At 34.5% G+C, this 21,962-nt stretch overlaps 2 protein-coding genes across 3 annotated transcripts; both read right to left on the bottom strand.

Annotated features, from left to right (window-relative positions):
* Positions 1-1,076: 1,076 nt before the first annotated feature.
* LOC126703258 (G-type lectin S-receptor-like serine/threonine-protein kinase LECRK4) lies at positions 1,077-2,749 on the bottom strand. Its single transcript, XM_050402221.1, has one exon. The coding sequence runs from the start codon at positions 2,718-2,720 to the stop codon at positions 1,356-1,358; it is 1,365 nt and encodes a 454-aa protein (XP_050258178.1). The 5' UTR covers positions 2,721-2,749; the 3' UTR covers positions 1,077-1,355.
* A 9,197-nt stretch (positions 2,750-11,946) lies between these two features.
* On the bottom strand, positions 11,947-21,849 carry LOC126701581 (protein FAR1-RELATED SEQUENCE 5). Of its 2 annotated transcripts, none has more exons than XM_050399780.1 (3): positions 21,716-21,849; positions 19,768-20,330; positions 11,947-12,155 (listed from the first exon to the last, which is right to left on the bottom strand). In XM_050399780.1, coding segments are annotated over exons 1-3 (642 nt in total). In that variant the 5' UTR covers positions 21,717-21,849; the 3' UTR covers positions 11,947-12,077. The 2 variants fall into 2 exon arrangements, with proteins under 2 accessions (XP_050255737.1, XP_050255736.1); XM_050399779.1 differs by lacking the exon at positions 11,947-12,155 and adding an exon at positions 12,406-13,042.
* Positions 21,850-21,962: the final 113 nt, after the last annotated feature.

Here is a 21,962-nt window from a genome sequence, read left to right as displayed (position 1 = left end):
CAAAATACCACACCTCTTGCAAATTATTTGCCTCCTCTTGTGCAAAAAGAAGTGTACATTCTTCTTTTTCAATATTTGATGCCTCAACAAGATTAGATTGCTCATTGTGCTCCTCAAATTTATTGTACCGACAATCTAATGCATAATGTCCAAATTTGTTGCAATTGAAACATTGGACATTTCTATTACCTCCACATCCGCGAGCAGATCTACCTCTGAATGTTCCTCTTCCACGACCCTTGCCACAGTTGCTATTGGTATATCCTCCACGAAAGCCATTAGGCTTCTCCCCTCTTAGAGTCAATTTTGACTCTAATGCTTGCTCAATAATGACAACAGAGCTAGAATTCTTTTCCATACGCTGCTCATGCACTTAAAGAGATCCCATTAATTCATCAATTGAGAGAATCTCCAAATTTTTGGACTCTTCAATAACCACCACGACATGATCAAATTTATTTGCAAGAGATCTTAATATTTTCTCCACCACATGAACATCTTGAATACTCTCTCCATTACTTTTCAAATGATTAACAATTACAAGTAATTGTGAAAAATAATCAAAAATAGTTTCACCATCTTTCATGTGAGCAACTTCAAACTCAGCACAAACAGTTTGCAAACAAACTCTTTTCACACTATCGACACCCTTAAAAAAAAATGCCAAGAATCTCTCATGCTTCTTTACTTGATTATGCTTTGGAAATTTTCTAAAAAGTTGACTCATCCACCCCTTGATAGAGTAGAAACAATACCTTCTTGTCTTTCTTCCTCTGATCCTTGAGCAAATTTTTTTGCTTTGCGTTGTAGGTGTCTTCTTTCTCACTTGTGGGTTCTACATACAAACCAGTGACAAGCTCCTATAGCTCTTGTGATCCAAATAACACTTTCATTTGAATCTGCCAGCTCTCATAATTTTCTTTCGTCAATTTAGGAATTTGTGGTTGCACCATATTAGAAGACAGCTTCACTAATGGCGTACACAAAGAATCTAGGCTCTAAGAACTTGGCTCTAATACCACTTTGTTGGCTTTATAAAGCCTTGACTTAAAATTCAACAAAGTACTCACAAGAAAGAGAGGAATGAAAATTTTATTAGAGTACTTCAAACTTACAAACAAATAGATTAGGTTACTGCATGAAGCTCACTACAACTTATTCTCTCACACACTTTCACATCATACATCCATCCCCTTTTATAGGGTGAAGTTACAAGAGTTGTCATTATTGTCATGACGCTTTGTTTCATAACAGAAAATTCTAGAATGTGGAAGACTAAAAGACACAAATGTTATGGAATGACAATATACACAAACAATTATGGAAAAACAAAAGACACAAACTGTTATGAAATATCAAGAGGCAACTTTTGGTTTACCACAAAGACGGGATCTGTAAATGGCAATTCCAGAAATGGCCAACACAATGAATGCAAAACCAACTAATGAAATACTAATAATTAGGATGTCCACACGTACTTCTTTCTTCCTTTCTTTTGGCACAATTTTATCCGTAGAGGGTGTAGATGTAGGCAACTTAATGAGGGCTATGTTTGAGTCAGTTTGTTGTCTTCTCCCAAATCTCAAAGGAGGCCTTTGTTTGCTGCATGCCCCGTCTTTGAAGAGCGCAGCTTCGCAGTTACAGTCCTGCAAACATGCATTTTTGCACTCCTCTTTGGTTGGTAATAATAGTGGAAGAGAATAACTAACATTTTCCCACATGGTATTAGGCACTTCTTTCATGGTATTTATGCCTTCTTTGCAACGTTCCGTGGTGAAATTCCTTTCACAGCCCAAAGACCTTTTGCTCTCATCAATAAATGCAAATCCAGGAAGACATGTGCAATGAAAATCTTTACCATCATCTTCACAGAATGCATTGAGGCCACATAAACCCTTCGGTTCACACTTGTCAATGGCAGGTGACCATATAATTGACCAATTACCATTCTGATCCAGATCGTATGAGTATAGCCGCAAGAATCCATCATCATCCATTCTCAAACGGTAAATTGAACCTTTGGTAGAGTTTCCTGCTTCAGATATAGTCACTATGCCACTGCCATTGGCCAAGTAAAGATGACCATCATCATCAAGGTTTAGAGTGGCATTAAGTGGTGGTGCATTTATACCCATTGACCAATAACCATATTCAATAGAGTATGGGGTTCCAAGTGGGTAAAGCGCTAGATATCCATCTTGTTGCATAATGGCACGAAATCTACCCGTTGATTGGTTAGACTCTGACACACTAGAATCCAACACATCATCATAAAAGAGACGCTGAGTTGGTAAAAGAGTGTCTGTTGGATTTTGGAAACTCTCCCATATTGTATTGTTGGTTGAATTATAGACAACAAAGTTGCCTGTATCAAGCATGGAAGCTGAACTTGCAGAACTAAAATTTGCCACGCTTGTCTCTGCTCCTTGTGCTGATTGCAGAACCAATCGTCCATCACTTGTGAAACTCAATGTGGCTTCAGCAGAAACTGGAGGATTGTCTCGATTGGCTGTCCAAACTACAGTCTTTTGAGAAATCCTAGCAAGAAAAACTCCTACAGCAAAGCCACTGCCTTGCTTGTAGAATCCAAAGGCATATAGACCAGAAGGTGATGGCCATGAAGAGTTAGTGGTAGGTGTTAAAATAGAGCCTGGCTTCACAATGGATTGCCCTACTGTGAAAATGGCTGAGAGGAGAGAAAAAAGGAAGATAGGTGTCATCCTTGAAGAAGAGAAAAGATCTCAGTCTCTGTTTATCTTCCGTGAAGAATTAAGAAATCCAAATTCGCATATATAGTCAACAAAACAAGCAATGAAATTTTTTTTTTTTTTTTTTTTTTTTAGTCATTACAAAATAGTAACCATTACGCCAATTGCTTTCGTTCCAAAAAAAAAAAAAAAAAAAAAAGATAGGCCAATTTCTTTCTCAGGGTAAGAAGACAAGTCAGTGCTGACTAGTGGGGCTAAAATTTATTCTCAGTAACCAAAAGTTTTTAATTTGTTTTAGATTTGAATACTTTTTTTGGGGGTTTTAATAGAAGTCATTAATAACTTTTCTTTCTTTTTTTTTTTGATAGGAAGAAGTCATTAATAACTTGAATACTAATTAGAAATTTAGTGTCCAATTTAAGATTTGTAATGTAAACTGACAGTGCATTATGATTTTACAAATTTTTGATCAATATATACCATAATTATATATTAGTGTCTAAGGTTAGCATTAATTAAGTGCTTCGAAATTGGTTTCCTCTTTAAAAAAAAAAAAAGTATTCATAAACGAACCCAAAACAATAACTTAATCAATCTCAACATCTTTACGTTCCCTCAAAGAAATCTTGCACTACATGTTTTTACATTCTAGATTTTCCTCATGGAGTTGGTAGTAGTAGTGGTGGCAGGCTGGTGGCGTTTTTATGAAGAGTATTTATGAATTATGAAATTTAAACTTAAGATTTGGATGCTCTAGTGATCATGGACTCACTCCTAAGGGTTTGGGAGATGGAGGTCCAAGGTTTGAATCCTAGAATGGGAAGCGCCTGGAAAATAACTTTATGCTCTCGGTTCATGCTTACTAGCATTCTCGATGCGGTTGAGTGTACAACTATGACTCATTTAAATCCCCTACTCCCGTAAGGCCGAGCCTAGCAAGTAGAGTATCACTATGGTCATGCCTAAGTAGAAGAAACTAACTCAGGTCCCCCCACCCACCCTCTATCCATTTTTCTCCCATCAAAAAAGTGTAGGAAAATTAATATTGAGATAACATTTTTTTTTTTAAGAAACACACACACCAGGGAGAGTGTGAATAAGGTTCTGATATAAAGACACACTACTAAACATTTTAACCTAACCATTTTAATCAAACTTAATGTACTACACATAAGGAATTTATCCTAAATTTTTTCTTAACCAAAAGCAATAAAATTCCATAAATATAGATGCACATAGACATATGATTCTAAACACGTGTCAGTATCCTAACATGCCCAGTACACTGATGCATTGGACAAAGAAACACTTCTTACTATAATGAACTTATATGTGCAAACCAATGAATTATTTCATCAATTGTGTGTGTGTATTGAAATTTATGCATAATTATTGGTGATGACAATTTAAACCCGGCCCCATAGGTACTAGCCTCATCTGCCCTTCATAGTAGGTGGGACAGGGATAGGACTTAAATTTTTCCCTTGCACCCGTCTCATTTATGTTTTAAAAAAAATTATAGTATTTCTATAGATGTTTTATAAGGCTTAAATATATGTAATGTATTATTTTAGCTTTTTTTTTTTTTTTTTTTTTAAAAAGAAACTTATATTTTTTATGTTTTAAGACTCTTTTTTTTTTTTTTTAAATGTGAAAAATATAGGCTGACTCAACCTGACCCGCAATCCGATTAGCCTGATCAATTTTCAACCTGTTTAAAATATGGCCCTTTTTTACCCGGAATGTTCTAGCCCGCAACCTAATTGACCCGACCCAACCCAATTGTTTGCTATGTTTAGTTGTATTGTTAATTTTTTTTTTTTTTTGTGTTTTTGATACTTGGAAAGTTGGAATTATTGTATATATTGTTATGTTTTGTGATGTTAGAAGTTATTTTTTGATGTTTTATAAGTTTTAAATTTGTGATTGAGATTCGTACTGGGTACCCGCTAGAATGGGGCGGAGGAAAAAACTGCCCTCATTATTGAGTATTTATATTTATTACTCCTTAACATGTACTCTTAGTACACTTGTTAAAAATATTGCCTCATATGTTCTAAAAGAAAGAAAAAAAAAATTCCCCACATAAATTTACAGCATTTATTGAGAGCTTTTAATTTCTTTGTTGTCACCTGTCCCTACTTTTCTTCGAGACTTCAATTCATTTCTTAATTCTTATGTATAGAAAGTCTCTGGTGAAGCCATGAAGGTGAATTTTCTAGCAACTAACATTAAGCATAATGGCCCTTGATTGAAGGCCAAGACCGCCATTAATGGGAAGAACTTTCATTATAATGGGTCAAAAATGCCGGAAGGAACACATCTATCACCGTAAAGAGCACTAGCAATAGTGATACTAAATTGCTATATAGCTATTTTTAGCACCACTAAAACTCAAAATGTACCCTGCAATAGTGGAGCCAAAGCAATATTTTTTTGCTCATAGCTACAATATGCACAACTATAAGGTAAAAATAAAATAAAAAATAAAATTATTTTACGTTCACACTACTTTTCATATTTTTTATTCTTTCTTCTGCCTTTTATTTTGCGTTCACAATACTTTTCATATTTTTTATTCTTTCTTCTGTCTTTCATTTTGCATTCACACTACTTTTCCTCTCATATGTGGAGTGATTTCTATGCATTTTATTTTGCATTCACACTACTTTTTCTCTTTCCGTGTATCTGTGCAGTGATTTCAATGGCTTTGATAGTGGTTGTGGTTGTGGTTGTGTTTTGGTGATTGAATGAAATATTATTTTATTATAGTATTTATATTATTTTATTGTGTTAAAAATTAAAATAAAATCACTGCTGTGAAAATATAAAATAGATAAAATAACTTTTATAATACTAAAAAACTAAAAATTTGACTCTACTGTTGTAGATACTCTAAACACAGAAAGAGAATATTGATGTAGATACTCTAAACACAGAAAGAGAATACGACTATCCAAACTTATCCTAGGTCTGTAACACGCGTACAAAAAGTATAGTCCATGCATGAACCTTTACAGACGCTGGAACTTGGTGTCTGTCTTCAAAGTCTCTTACGAGTTCTGACAAGGTCTTTCATGTATATTCAGTGGGCATTACTCTGACAAGGTCAATGCATCTCTCTAACTTAACTTTCACGCTCAAAACTTTGACACCAAGGCAGTACTTTTTTTTTTTTTCTCTTTTTAACAAGTGGGGGACTATCCTCGAGTACAGAATCGAACAATGCCACTAATTCATAAAATTCTTAGCTATTCAAAGCAAAATTATTGGTCCATATTAAAAAATTCATATGGAATTTACACAACAGAATAAATTGATCATACCTTTAGTCATTATCATTCAAGTATTTTGACAAGAAAATCCATATCTTAATATTAACTTTAGTGAGAATTTTGACAAGAAAATCCATGTCTAGAAGTATTGTTATGTTTTTTTTTTTTTTTTTTTTTTGGTGTTTTTAATAATTGGAAAGTTGGAATTGTTGTTGTAAGGGCTCGATTTGTAACGACCCCAAACTGGTATTGGGTTCGTACGTTAAAAGCCCAAACAATAAAATTTGTAGAGCGTGGGCTTAAAGACTAGGCCTTGGTCACCGGACAGTGGATGGTCATGATGTTCATACAGAGGTGAACCATGTTTGCCCAAGAAGTCTTTCTCCTCGACACGGCCTGGGAGGCTCTGGTTCTTGGCCTTTTTTCCCAGCCACCTTTCTGGATTGCTTACTTCCCTTTTTATACTAGCCTTTACCCTCCCTCCAACGTCCACGTGTAGGCTCAACTTTCTAGGGCTAATACTTATCCTATCAGCCCATACCCAAAGTAGTTGGGGTGGTTGTAAAAGCTAAAAAGTATTGCTCTGTCAGGAGCAGAGTATTTAATTGCAGTAATGATAGTCTTTCCTTTGTCTTTTGTCACCATACTGTTTAGGGGTCCTTTCTCCATCAATGTGGAGGTGTTCAGCTTTTCCTTAAATTGTTCCTATACTGTACTTGCCCTTTCTTTCAGGAGCGTTTTAGGATGCCGAGGACAGAATCATCATCGGCTATATATCTCTAGGCCATTTGGACTTTCGCTGTATGTCCTCGGCAATGTCCCTCCTTGGCTCGGGCCTTGGGCCCTAACCTAAAGTGGGCCAGGGTCACAAGTTCTCTGGCCCCACAGTTGTATATATGGTTATGTTTTGTAATGTTAGAAGTTATTTTTTTGATGTTTTATAAGTTTTAAATTTGTGAATGACAAGAATGGGGTGGGAAAAAACTGCCCTCATTATTGAGTATTTATATTTATTACTCCTTAACATGTGCTATTATTACACTTGTTAAAAAGAAAGCCCTCATATGTCCTAAAAAGAAAGAGAGATACTACGTTTACAACATTTTCTTAATATTTTCACAATAAATCATAAATGGTCAGTTGTTATTGATACTCAGTTGTATTTTATTGGTGATTTCTATGCTTTTAATTTCTTTGTTGTCACCTGTCCCTACTTTTCTTCAAACTTCAATTCATTTCTTAATTCTTATGTATAGAAAGTTTCTGGTAGAGCCATGAAGGCATCTGCTGCTCCACATGCAAGTCAGGGTGGTCACAAAGGGAAATTATTATATACTCTCGGAGTACCATAAATGCATATTTATTCCTCTCACATGAATGGTGAGTTCCACTAATTAAATTCATGATGGGACCCACCTTTCATGTGAGAGGAGGAAGTACACATTTATGGTACTCTAGGAGTACCTAATAATTTTCTGATCACGTAACCATCCTGACTTGCAAAAAAAATGTATAAAGACATTTCTAAAAAAAATATTTTATGCTAAACTGACCTATTATGACTACTCTAATAAAAATGTTGAACACCCTGACTTGAAATTTACAAAAATTTGGGTTAAACAAAAATAATAGTAATGCTACATTCACAATAATTTCACAACAAATCCAATGTGGTAAATTGTTACTGATTCTAATTTGGGCCCAATACTGATATTATTTTTTTACCCACCAATAATAGTTTTTTGCATAAAATTTATTGTAAAAATATTATAGATGTAGCATTACTCCAAAATTAATTGTACCCCCAAAATAATCCTTAATCTCTTTTATAAAAAAAAAAATTTTAAAAAACTTAAATAACAATAATAAATATTAGCGGACAAAGTTAAGCTACAAAATTAATTGTAACCTTAGGCTACAACCTTACTCAATATTTTTTTATTGGAGATGAATTTTGACAAATCCATCATTGGATTACATCTAATTCTTATATTCTCCATGCTTGTAAAATTTCAAGAAATCAAAGATTAATAGCTATGTCATCAATAAATTGTTTAAATTGCAAATTTTTGTACTTTAAAATTATGCATGAAATATAAGCTTATTAATTATATACTAAATAATATCTGATTGACACAAAATTTGACGTGTATTAAGAGCGTAAAGAACATACAATTCAACGGTTAGATTTTCAAAATATGTAGTAATATATATTTTATTGAGTAAGGTTGTAACCTTAAACTACAACTAATTTTGTAGCTAAATTTTATCCAATATTAGCCCAAATAACAACAAACATAAACCCCAAAAAAAACAAAAAAGACCAAACAGCAAGTGAACAAATTATTCAATAAAAAGCCTATTATAAAACAAAAAGATAAAAATTGCTAATCATTCAAATTTTGTAACTCATTCAACCTATTCAATAAAAATAATCTTTAATTTCATTTTTTTTCTTAAAAAATTGTACCAAGAAAAATATTATGGTTATGAGTTTTCCTTGATGGTGACAACTATTATAATTTTTTTGGCTTTGCAGTCGCAACAATTTTACTTTCCTTAGTGACTCGCAATTGTAACAAATATTCAAGTTATCGTTTTATTAAATTTTGTATAATTTAAATTTCTTAGTGACCACCCTAAAAAACATTCCTAGAGCTGCCACTGCATGAAGGTGAATTTTCTAGCAACTAACATTAAAACATAATGGCTCTTGATTGAAGGCCAAGACCGCCATTAATGGGAAGACAGCAAGAAGCAAAGCCAATGAGCATAACTTCTTTGACAAGGTCCATGCATCTTTCTAACTTAACTTTCACGCTCAAAACTTTGACACCAAGGCAGTACCCCCTTTTTTTTTCTCTTTTTAACAAGTGAGGGACGATCCTCGAGTACAGAATTGAACAATGCCACTAAATCATAAAACTCTTAGCTATAAAAAGCAAAATTATTGGTCCATATTACAAAATTCATATGGAGTTTACACAACAGAATATTTTGATCATAGAAAATCCATAACTTAATATTAACTTTAGTGAGAATTTTTCTAGCTAGTTTATTAGGAGAAAATGGGCAAATGCTCCTTTCAAAAAAAAATCCAGCATTTTGCCCCCTTTTCCAAATTAATTAGGGAAATGCATTTCTTTTGAAACTCAATTTTCTCAAAATCGAGTTATAAAAAAATAAATAAATAAATAAAATAAAATAAAAATCTGGAACTCTATAGTGGCGTTTTAAAGAATCTATAGTAACATTTTAAGGACCTATAGTAGCGCTTTGTAACTCGATCTGCATGAAGTCGAGTTACATGCAATTTTTTTTCTTTTTTTTACCTATAACTCGAGTTCAAAGAGCTCGAGTTTCAAAACGCCCCTATATGTCCTTAAAACGTCACTATAGGCTCATTAAAAACGCCACTATAGTGTTTAACTTGATTTTGAGAAAATCGAATTTCAAAAAATGGACATTTCCCTAATTAGTTTGGAAAATGGGGTAAAATACTGAATTTTTTTTTTAAAAAGAGCAAAGGCCAATTTTTTCCTAGTTTATTAAACCCCCTATGACGAATACACAAACTTATTTAACAGCGAAGCAAGGGACCATCTCTGCTTGTTTTAATGTTTTTCTTTAATAAACTCCTTCGATTGAAGAATAAGTTATTAATAGTTATTGGATGTGAATTTTCACAAAAGAATTGTACGCCACATGATGTTCACAATTAGAATCATAAATCATTTTATGTGGAACTCATGTAAAGACCTATTTGATATGATGCATGAGATATATTGATGCTGGAAAATCTAACTCTTTTTGGGTTTCTCTCATAATCTTATATGACTCAATATTATTAAGCCTATATGTTAGAAAATCTAAGAATCGTGTTCGAGGCCAAAATGGCCCATTAGCATTATTTTTTGAAATATTTAGCAACAGAGCACTGTTTCGGAAATAATTAGGGAAATACCACTTTTTCTGGTACTCGAGCTTGGTGAGCTCGAGTACCATGTTTTTTTAATCCACTGTCGCCCCATATTCAAGGAGCCCTATAATGGCGTTTTTAAGCCCTATAGTGACGTTTTCGGGCCCTATAGCGGCGTTTTTAAACCCCCATACCAGGTTAAAGGGCCCTATAGTGACATTTTCGGGCCCTATAGCGGCGTTTTCCTGCAAAATTTTTTATAAGTCCCCATACAGGTTAAGGGGCCCTATAGTGGCGTTTTTAAGCCCTATAGTGACGTTTTCGGACCCTATAGCGGCGTTTTTTTTTTTTTTTGAGAAGATGTTTGACCAATGAAAAGATGGTACTCGAGCTCACCATGCTCGAGTACCAGAAAAAGTGGTATTTCCCTAATTATTTCCGAAACAGTGCTCTGTTGCTAAATATTTCAAAAATTAATGCTAATGGGCCATTTTGGCCCGTGTTCGAAGTTCAAACAGGGACAGGCCCAGGTTGGGACTGGAGGGGGCCAGCCTTTGATTAGTTCAAACTTCAAACGCTTCAGAAAAAAAATAATAAAAAATAAAATTGTGAGTTAATCTATAACTTGTAACTCTATGATCTAAATATGAAATCTTTTTAACATAAAACATTTTTTAAAAATCGTATTCTACGTTATTTGGTATTTTAAGTGACTATATTCCTTTAGGGAAAAAAATTAAATAAAAAATTTCTTAATAAAAAATTAAGGAATAAACCAAAAAATAAGAGACTATTCTTTAAGCAAACTTACTCTTTTATTTTTATCTTAAATTAGTTTCTTGCCTTATGTATGTGTGGATGCACGCACGTTTTCAAAACACATACTGTATATGGTTTTTAAATCATCATTTCTTTCTCAATTGTCAAATGGTTGGCAAGAATTAAAACAACAATAACCTACCATTTTGAGGGTGAACCTCCATGAAAACACTCTTCCAATGAGCAAGAATTTCAATGATCAACACGTCCTCACCTTAAAATAGCGACTCACAAGCCTCTTTAACAGAGTTTGCGCCCTTATCCTATACTACCAAGGTCCTTGGATCTCCTTGATTCTGATTCCTTTTGTACCGGGGGCAGGGGATTAGCTCTTTGAGAGTAATCACCTCCCCACAAATTTTTTTTTTTTTTCTCCCTTCATTTCTCGTTGGCCGATTAGTAATATCAGGGTTGGAATGATTTTTAGACTTTAATGGTGACAACATAGAGTGAGGAACTGACTATAGAGGTTGGATTGTGGAGGATAGTTTTTAAAATAAAAATAAACAAAAATTAGACAATGATGTGAAAATTTTATATAGAACATTGGCATGAAAATTGGCAAACATGTTAAGAACATATAGAACATGTAATTCAACTGTTGGATTTTTAAAATATGAATTTAATTACAAATAATTGGGTGATGTAACATTACTTAGAGTTACACCAAATATAACTTAAACCCAACCCCCACATATATATATATATATATATATAAGGTCATTTCCAAGCTTGCATGCAAGATTTGAGAAGATGGACGGAAAAACAACTTTTAAAATGGCATCAAACATGAGGGACAAAAATGAAAAGCTTTAAACATGAGGAACCAAATAAAAGCACTCCAAACATTAAGGATCAAAAGTGTAATTTAGTATATAATTTAAAATTTAGCATTAATCATAAATGGGTTGCATTAAGTCTCCTAATAGAGATATACTTCTGATGTCCTCCCCCCCCCCCCCCCCTCTCCTCATTTTTTTTCTCTTTTTTATCTTTTGATAATTTTGGTTAACTTTTTTGTTTTCTCTTTTTTATCTTTTGATAATTTTGGCCTGTGTTGTGACCGGGTTTGTAATATTGGTACTTCTAATTTCTAATTTTTAATGCTATCTAGCTTACCCATAAATAAATAAAAGATATATCTTACTCATCCCTACAATTTGGTGAGATTAACTCATTAAGGTGGTGTGTGCACGTGCTTGAGATGAATACATGTAGAATGGAATAAATGAACAACAATACTTCAGATGCAAGATTTTTTACAACTTGTTAGTTGGTAGATTGTGATTAGTACATCACTTTCATTGTATTAGGTTATATAATCATAGTAATGATCCAACAACCTACTAGTTCTTTTTATGAGGCACCCGCAGGAGAATTTATCTTGGAAGCGAGAATCATCATTAACCAGCTGTTTTCGCATAGCCTGCATACCTAGTTCATCACACAATCACAATAAGGGTCACTTGCTTCCAAGAAAATTAACATCATTTGAATCATTCATTTTGTTTCACGCTTATTGAAATAAGAGAAGGTGTTGGGAGCATTGAGTCTTTATTCAAAATTTGGCATGAATCCATTGATTCATTCTACCAAAAGATCAAAAAGAAGGTGAAAAAAAACCTTAACCCGACCTCCACCATAAAAGGAAACAAGAAAAGGGATATCAAAGATTGGAAAATCATTAACATAATACAATCCTTTGAATTGCTATACAAACATATCAAGTTCTACATGAAACACAATGGAAAAAAATTAACTTCCTAGGAATACCCTAACGCCCCAGTGAGTCGTTATATTGTAAGCACAACTTCACTAGGACGGGTTTCAAGGACTGTACATTGACTCACCTAGTTTCTCCTACCAATAATTTGCTCCAAACAACAATCGTACTACACAAATTATCCAATGAATTCCAATGAGCAGAATATTCCAAGATATAAAACTAACTAGATACCTAAAAACTGGAATGAAGCTCATAACTATGTATGCCAACATTAAAATCAAGACAATGCATATTTTCATCCAGCAATAACCTCCAAGCTATTTCTTGATTTTGTTTTGTCCCCCCCCCAAAAAAAAAAAAAAAAAAAGAGAGAAACAAAAACGAGCTTAAATTGCTTAAACTATCTTTGGTTTTGCTGTTCTTTGGTTTCCATCTCCTTGACATTGTCTACTATGTATTGGATCTTCTTTGATAGGCTCTCATTGTGCTCGTCAATGTGCTCAAATATCATTTCTAGATGCCTTTTATAGGTTGCAGCTCGCTTTTTCTCTATAGCCAGCTGCTGGGATAGTTCCCGAATCTTATCATGTTCGTTCTATAAAAGCAAAATATGAAAAAGGTTAGTTACAATAAATTAAACACTTGTGACATTAAGGAGAGAGATGAGATGCTTGGACATGACATGGAAATAGAAATTTCACCAAGTAAATAGCATTCAATGCATTTCACTCAAAATGAGTAACATGCATTCATGTTTTAATGGTTGTAACTGTTAAACTTCAACGTTAATATGAACTCAAATTTCTTATTCCCAATTGGGGAAACAACTTCATTTCAGGCATGGATTTGTACATTAAGAAGTTGAAATACCAACAAATGTTACAGAACACCATATGTAATAATATTTATTTAATTAAGGTTAAAGCCTTAGGCTACAACCAATTTTGTAACTATAGTTTGTCCTTTTAACATGATTCAACATATGTCATTGTTTCATATATGGTAAAATCTACAGCAAACTAATCTTTCTATGATATATATTGCCCTCACTTAAGAAACCCTAACCCAGTACATTGAAATTCCAAATATGCCCTTACTGAACTGCAGGGGCCTTCTCTCCCTGCACCCTCCAACCTATTAGTTGACCTTGGCATAAGAGACTTAAATTTAGCTGCAGTCATGGGTTGAGACAGTAACACCGGTCTCTCATATAGACACCTCATGAACAGAGAGAAGCCGCCATCTCTAACACTCCACAATTCAACAAAATAGGAATATGATCAAATGTAAATCAAGGAAATTAACAATGTACCGCATTAGAAGATAATTCCTCTCACCACACTAAAGCTAGAAAATGATCTAAGACAACAATGGAGGGTCTTGATTATTTGACCAAGTATATACAGTACCCTCTAAAAGAAAATCCACCCGATTTAAGTTTGCAATAAACTCCAAAAAATCCATCATCCTTCCACAGAATACATTGCAGTGCAACCTTTCTAAAGGAAATAGAAAAACATTGAAATCTCTAACCTAACACCAGGTTACCTCACTTAAAATAATCATTTTTTGCCAATTAATCTTACTTCAAATGGCACTTCCTCATCTCACACGTGTGGCTAAATTGTGAGGTTGTAGCTTCAAAATTCATTCTAGATGTTTAATTTCATCCCAAAGAGCATGTGAATCCCCATCCTTATTTGAAGTATACACTCCAATAAAAGCCTAAATGAATCTTTCCCTTACTTTTTTTTTTGGATAGATGAAAGGATGGAATAGTCTGTCAGAAGGTATCTTTCTCTATGTTGAAAAGACAAGAAACAGAATAATGACCAATATCCACATCAATCTTTTTCACAACCCACCATCCAACATGAGATGAACAGCCTAAGTAACACCATCATTTAACAAAATAGCCCAATCAATAAAAGCCTCTACCCCACCCAAAAAAAAAAAAAACAAAACTCCTAACAAGCTCCTTAGTCAAAGCTTTTTTTCATTTCTTGAAAAGCATACCACATCTCCCTTTGAATTACACATATAAATCCTCAAAATAGACCATTTTCAAAGATCATTCAAACCCCAGATATTTCAAGAAAAATCTTCATATTCATAACAAATGCTGAAGAACCTCAATGCTAGTCCTCCCTTCCCTTCTACCTAAACCATCCTTCTCTATATCAAAATCAATGGAAGAAGCCAAATTTTTTAACTACAGAAATCCTTTACTGCTATTATTACCCAGAACTCTGGACCTACCTGCAGAGGTTACACGTCCTTTTATTTTCTTTAATAGCAAAGAGCTTTACAACTAGCTCTTCAAAATCATTGATTCCTACACAGAAGAACTTACTAAAATTCTTCACCCCAAACTTACCAAAACTCTTTCATAATTAAACTCCTCACCACAACACACACCCCCCCCCCCCCCCCAAAAAAAAAAAAAAAAAAAAAAAGAAAAAAAAAATTACCCCAAGCCCCTTAACCTCTCAAGACTCCTTCAAGTTGAGTTGCTAGGTCGATTTAAATGAGTGGTTCATAGCTTATGCGGTTCAAGTATAGAGCATCATCATAAAGAACCATCTCCACTCTCAACCAAATATTCCACTATTCGACCCTCACTAAGCGACTAACAATTCAGGTTGCCCATCCTAATCCTCACTAAACCCCACACTCCCCAAATATACCAAAAGCCCCCCATATTTGTCTGCTCCACAATCAAAGGATTACTCAGACCCATATGATCCTTCTCTGCTCACAACATCAAGATACCAATAAAGAAAAAGGAGGGGAAGAATCTAGACTGTCACCTAGCACTAAGGAATAATTACCTTCTTTCAAAGAAAAAAACCACTGGATATCCCTCATTAACTCAATACCTTGCTGTACCAATTGCTACAAATTGAGGATTCGCCAATTTCAGAGTTCTTCTCTGGAAAGTTCAACATTTTTGAAAATATCACTCTTTTCTTTGACATTTTGGACCATTTAAAATTCAAGCTAGTTTGATGTGCCTTAGATGGACCAACTATTTCTCCCTTTGGAACCCAGACCCACAATTTTTTTAAATATATTTTATCAACCCAACATACATGCTGAACTAACTAGGCACAAAAATACCACAAGGTTTTTTTTTTGTGTGACATTTGAATGTTGTTGGTAATTAGAGACAATTCTTCTTCTATTATGCTTTTCCCCCCAATGCATGATCTGGTTCTTCCTAATATATCCTACTGGTGCATGAGAAGTGAGAACCACGCATCTCCAATCTTAGCTTGTTGGTCCAAAGTATAAACTCCACCCTTATGCATCATTTGAGATCCTATCTCCCCCGCTTGATATAAACCCTCCACATTGATAACCCTGCTGGTCAGCAAAAGCCACCAGCTAATACTGTAGTGTCAGCAACTCGAGACAACAGACCCTCAATGTTATTGCCAAGAATCTCCAGTCATCTTCCAATGGGATTGGTGACTCTACTTTGGAAGAATCTTATCCATGATTTTGACAAGGATTCATTGATTTCATTAGCTGTGTCCCCACAAAATTTTGCCCCAGAAATAGCCCTAAACTTCAAATTCAAAGACCTCACATCCATACAAATTTCTCCATTCTAGTATGCAAATAACCCCCTTCCTCACCCTAATATGAAATTCTAAAATCTCTATGAATCTTTCACTGCTTTTCTTTCTACAAACCATTTCAATAACCCAATCCTAGAAATGGTTGAAAAAAAATGTCTTCTATGATCTGATCTCACCTTCTCTAGTCAGCCCTCATTGATTTCAACCCTTCCAAACCCATATCGAAACCAAATAACCATGAAACCTTTCCTAGATACAAATCAAATCTAACATCATAAGCAAAGACAATAGTTTTTGAATCTATCCATAGCCCACCACTACCATTTACTCGGTTGCCTTGCTGGTTCATTCCTTCTTGGTGTCTTCTGGTTGGTAACTCAGATAGTAAAAATTTAGAGATTCCTGCAAGTTTTCCAACAAGGTTTGAGCTCCGGCAAGGCTGCAGAGAAGAATTAGGCTCAACATGGAACAGCACAGTGAACTATTGAAAAAAAAAATTTTTAAAAAAATTATAAAAAAAAAAAACCATTAAACTACAAATCCTTAGTGTTTCCCTAATCTCCAACCATTTCTTTCACTACATTATAGACTATGCTGTTCTCACATCTCACATCTCCAACTCAAATTCCCTTTTCTTTTTCTTTTTTTAAAATATCTCCAACCCAAATTCTTTTGACCTTCCTTTGGTCCATGCAGCCAAAGATCTTAACCTAGACTACTCCAACTAGTGAAATGTTAGGTAACACTTAAAAAGGCACCTTCACCAAATAGCCCCATATACACCATAAAAAGCCAAAATATTGTTCACAACCCTGAACAGCAACCAAATCCTTGATTTATTCCCTTTGTTTCATCTCCAAATCCTACTATTCATTTTCACCATTAGAAACCCTATATTTCTTTTTCTTTATCTTTTTCCAGCTTTTTTCCCACCAAACCCTTGCACTAATTCCTCAAAAAACAAAAAGTTATCCAAGAACTGCTAGACTTGACCCAGGAATTCCAAATCCAATTTGGTTTTCTTCCCTTCGTCCTACGTCACCCTATGGTAGTGGTTATATTGAATATTGATGTATTACAAATTTATAAAAATTTCAGTTTTCTACCTCTGAAATGATCTCCCATTCATATGTATTTCTTCCATTCCATCTGCTCAATTAATTTGTATTTCTTCATGTCATACTAAACAACTTCCTGCCTAAAATAGTAATCAACAACACCACCAAGTATGTGGAGTAAGAACACTCTCATTCTTAACTACAAGGAAATGTAGGATAAAAAATAGCCTCTTGAATTAAAATTCTGGATAGTAACACTCATATTTAGATATTTGTCGAATCCACCCTACACAGACTTTGTTACATCTTTTGAGAGAATGTGATTATAGTCAAAAGTGAATTATTAATAACTCTAGAATCGATAATGCACCCATGTCGTGATGATTATGGTCAAATGTGACTTATTGTTTCTATCATTTATATGTCGAAATAAAAACTGATCATATAATCCAACCAAATACTCATGGAAAAATTTAAACAAAAGAGTTCAAAAGCTTGCACTATATGGATCCAATCTCAAGTTATTAAAAGAAACAGAGTCAGATGATTAGAGATAGGGGGAAATGCTTAAGGCAGTTAGCTTTAATCTGAATCATTCTAAAACGCCTTTTGTAGCTATAATGTGTGATAATAAAAAAGAATATAAAAAGAAAAATTCATAGAGAATTTCTCGAATAAGTTTTTTTATAAATTTTGACATCATTTTGATTCTACTATTTGCAGACGATACTATCCTATTTTGTAGGCGGTAACAGGTTTGAAGGTTAATGTGCATAAGAGTGAAATGGTTCCAATAGGGGTGGTTGATGATGTGCATGCCCTTGCTGAAATTTTGGGTTGCAAAGTCAGAAAGTTACCTATGTCTTATCTTGGCATGCCTTTAGGGGCTTCACATAATTCCCCTTCAATTTGGAATCCTATTTTGGAAAAATTTGAGCAGAGATTAGCCGGGTGGAAGAAGCTGTATTTGTCTAAGGGGGGTCGATTGATGTTACTCAAGAGTACCTTATCTAGTCTTCCTACCTATTTTCTATCGCTATTCACAATTCCTACTCATGTGGCTAATAGAATTGAAAAGCTACAAAGGGATTTTCTTTGGGGTGATAGCAGAACTCATCTAGTAGGATGGGACAAAGTTTGTGCGCCTATAGCTAATGGTGGTTTGGGGATAAGGAAACTTACTACTTTCAATAAGGCCTTATTGGGGAAATGGTTGTGGCGGTTTGGGAAGGAATAGGATCGGCTATGGAGGAGGGTGGTGGCTTCAAAATATGGGGAAGAGTGGGGGGGTTGGACCTCAAAACTGGGTAGGGAAGTTCATGGGTGTGGTTTGTGGAGAGGCATTCGCATGGGATGGGAGGATTTTAGTAAAAATTGTCAATTTGTTGTTGGGTTGGGGAATAGAGTGAGGTTTTGGCGGGATGGGTGGTGTGGGGGTCAACCTTTTCACTTGGCCTTCCCAAGGTTGTATGGTATTGCTATTGATAAGGAGATATCTGTTGAAGCCTCCTTGTCAAGGCAAGGGGAGGAGGATAGACGAACTTGGGATGTTCGTTTTATTCAAGAATTTAATGATTGGGAGATGGAGGAAGGGCTGCATTTTCTTTGTATGTTGGGAGCTAATACTCCTCCTATGGATGTGGGAGACCGGATGAGGTGGAAGTTGAAGGTTAATGGGGATTTTGATATCCGGTCATATTATAACAAATTAAGGAATTCTCCTTCAATTGTTTTTCCGTGGAAAGCTATTTAGAAAGTAAAGGCCCCTAGGCGAGTCTCCTTTTTTGTTTGGTGTGTAGCTTGGAATAAGATCCTAACGGGTGATAACCTAAGATTGAGGAGACTGGTGCATTTTGTGGACTGGTGCATTATGTGTAGACATTGTGGAGAGTCGGTAGATCATTTACTTCTTCATTGTGAGATGGTTTATCGGTTATGGAGCTTTGTCTTTATAACTTTTGGCTTGTCTTGGGTTGTACCTAGTTCGATCCCAGATTTGCTTTTTGGCTGGTGGAATTGGTTGGGGAAACACTCGTCTCAGATATGGAATTTAGTTCCATTGTGCATCTTTTGGTGTATTTGGAAGGAACGGAATCGGCGGACTTTTGAGGATTTGATTAACTCCGGTGATCAAATGCTGGCTTCTTTTAGTGGGACTCTTTTTGATTGGTCTCAAGCTTGGGGACTCACGACTAGTGATTCTCTCCCTTCTTTCATTATCTCTCTTTCTCTTTGTAATTAATTTGTGGTTTGGTTTTCTTTTTTGCTTTTTCGTTGTTTCCTCCTTGTACTTTCTGGGTTTGCTCTATGTTTTTTTATGCATAGAGTAGCCATTCGTATATATAACATTCTTACTTATCAAAAAAAAAAAAAAAAGGTAAAAGGCAGAACAGTTCACAACTTTATGCAATCCTCTACTGAAAACTTGGCTCAATGTATAAGACCAAGACATCTCAAGAAAATCCAGTCATGCACTTACAATCCCCCAAAATTTCCATCTATGTCATCAAAAGCGTAATCAATTTAGAATACCCTTAAAAATAGTATATGCAAATGATTACAAAAGTTGGTCTCTCTATATATCAAGCATATGATTAAAATAACATCGGAGCATAGAAATGTCAATTATAAATAATGAAGGAACAAGAGCTATAAATAACGAAGGAAAAAGAGCTGACCGGATATTGATCATAAATGCAATCCCTTCGACCTTTTCCAGGTGTCAATGGATGAGTATGCTCCTTTACAAATTTTGTAACAACCCATTTACCAGAATTTACTTTCCTCACCAAAATCATTGCCCTACAACCAACTCTTGTCTCCGCCCTTTGCCTCACAATTTTTTCACGCTTATCAGGCATTCTATAGCCCTCCTTGTTACAAACTAGTGCCCGGCCAATAGCAGATCCATCACGCCTTGATCGTGAAAGTTTGCTTACACGGATGATGAAACCCACACGCGTGGCATATGCATTATAAAATGCATGTGCAGATGCTTCAGATTCGAACTCCTGACCCACATAGGGCTCATCTGATGGAATCATTGATACTGAAGGAATTGCATTAGGAACTATATCCATTCCAGAAAAATCTTGATTCATTTTATCATCCTGATCCTGTTGAAATGCCCCTTCAACAGAACTTCCACCAGTTTCATTTTCATCATTGACCCTATGATCCTCCACCTCAGCAGAATTTCCATCCACCTCGCCATTAAGATTGCCATCAACACTAAACTCCACTGCATAGGAAAACCTTATATGATTTTTCTACACAGATGATATTTCACAAACCAATAGAGAAAGCAGCTCCCACTCATGCATTTTCCGCAGTTTATGTTTCACCCCAAACAATAAAGGAAAAAAATAAATAAATAAATAAACTACTGTATTCATCTAAAGCAGAGCCTAGTAAATTTACAGGAATAAACAGATTTCTCTATTCAGATTTATTTTCCTTTGTGGCTGTTTGACTAGAGATATTTAAAGAGAAGGATTTGGATTTCAACTTTTAGTTCAAATGACTTGAATAGAACATAAAATGACAATTTATTGTTCCTATTGATAAAATTTATGGAGAGATTTGAGCTTTATCAAAGAGCAAATATTATTGTCCTTGTTTGATTGGATGCATGCTCTAGGCAACATCCCTTTGATGTCTCTTGCTGATTTTATTGACTCTCTTTTGAAGCAAGTTGTATTCTTTGAAAAGGGTTTGTGCACACATTATTATTTGACATCCTCTCTTTCATTTCTAATAAAACTTTTACTTACAAAAAAATGATTAGGTGCAATACATCATTTCAAATTCATAACATCACGAGCATTTTTTTTTTTTTTGGGGTAAAATCTCCAAAGTGTGAAATCATTATGAGTTGTTAAATTTATAACTGGCAATTTATACCAACAATTGTTCTTCAAACTCCCTTAATTTTAAATCCTCAAATTCAAACACAACTTTCAGATATTTACATTCAATAATTAAAGATACATAATTTGTACTCTCTTCTTTTCCTTTTTCTTTCTGATTACTTGAAAACAAATCCAAGTGTTTAATTCACAATATATGAGCCACCATATAAACAGGGGGGAAAAAAAAAACACAATGATATCTTATACATACAAAACCCTAATCACTAACTGATGATTGATAAAATCAAATTCGATATTAAATAAACACTATAAGTAGAAAACTTCAAATTTTAAGCCACAAAATTGAAAATTTCTATCAACATTTCTTTCCCTAAATTTTCTCAGCCACCAAACAGAGCATAAATTCAACTTTCCTGTAGACCCCACTTGTATTATACAATCCAAAACACCAAAAAACTGATCATACTTTAATATGAAAATTTGCCACCAAAAAAAAAAAAAAGGGAAACTATTTCAAGTTTTAGCCAGCTTTTCATTTCTTAAATTTTCTTGGCAAACAAACAGAGCATTAATTAAAAAAATTGGAAATTAAAAAACTGAATTAAACAATTGTGCCAATTTTCTCTGTAATTAGAACCAATTAAAACGAAAAAAATTTCAAAAAATAATTATAAAAAACAAAAGCAAAAACAAAATATGAACATATTGAATATAAACTATACAAAATTAATAATTAAATAAATTAAAAACTTACTGCAAGTTCTTGACGATTCGATGAGAGACAGAGAGAGAGCTTCGAAAGCCACACAGAGAGAGAGAGAGAGAGAGAGAAACAGAGAAAGGAAAGGTTCAGGTTTGTAAAATATGGGGGCTCAGGAGCCGATGACGTGGCGCAAAACGATTGGCTAGCATAGATAATAAAGAGTCAATGATTTAAGTCAAGACAATGATATTTCGACGGGTGGCAATTCGTGTGGACCTCGGCTCCTTAAGATCATAGC

Source organism: Quercus robur, chromosome 10 (assembly GCF_932294415.1).
Source record: "Quercus robur chromosome 10, dhQueRobu3.1, whole genome shotgun sequence".
Taxonomy (NCBI): domain Eukaryota; kingdom Viridiplantae; phylum Streptophyta; class Magnoliopsida; order Fagales; family Fagaceae; genus Quercus; species Quercus robur.
The sequence above is the reverse complement of the archived record's forward strand: the minus strand, read 5'-3'. Positions and strand labels throughout refer to the sequence as shown.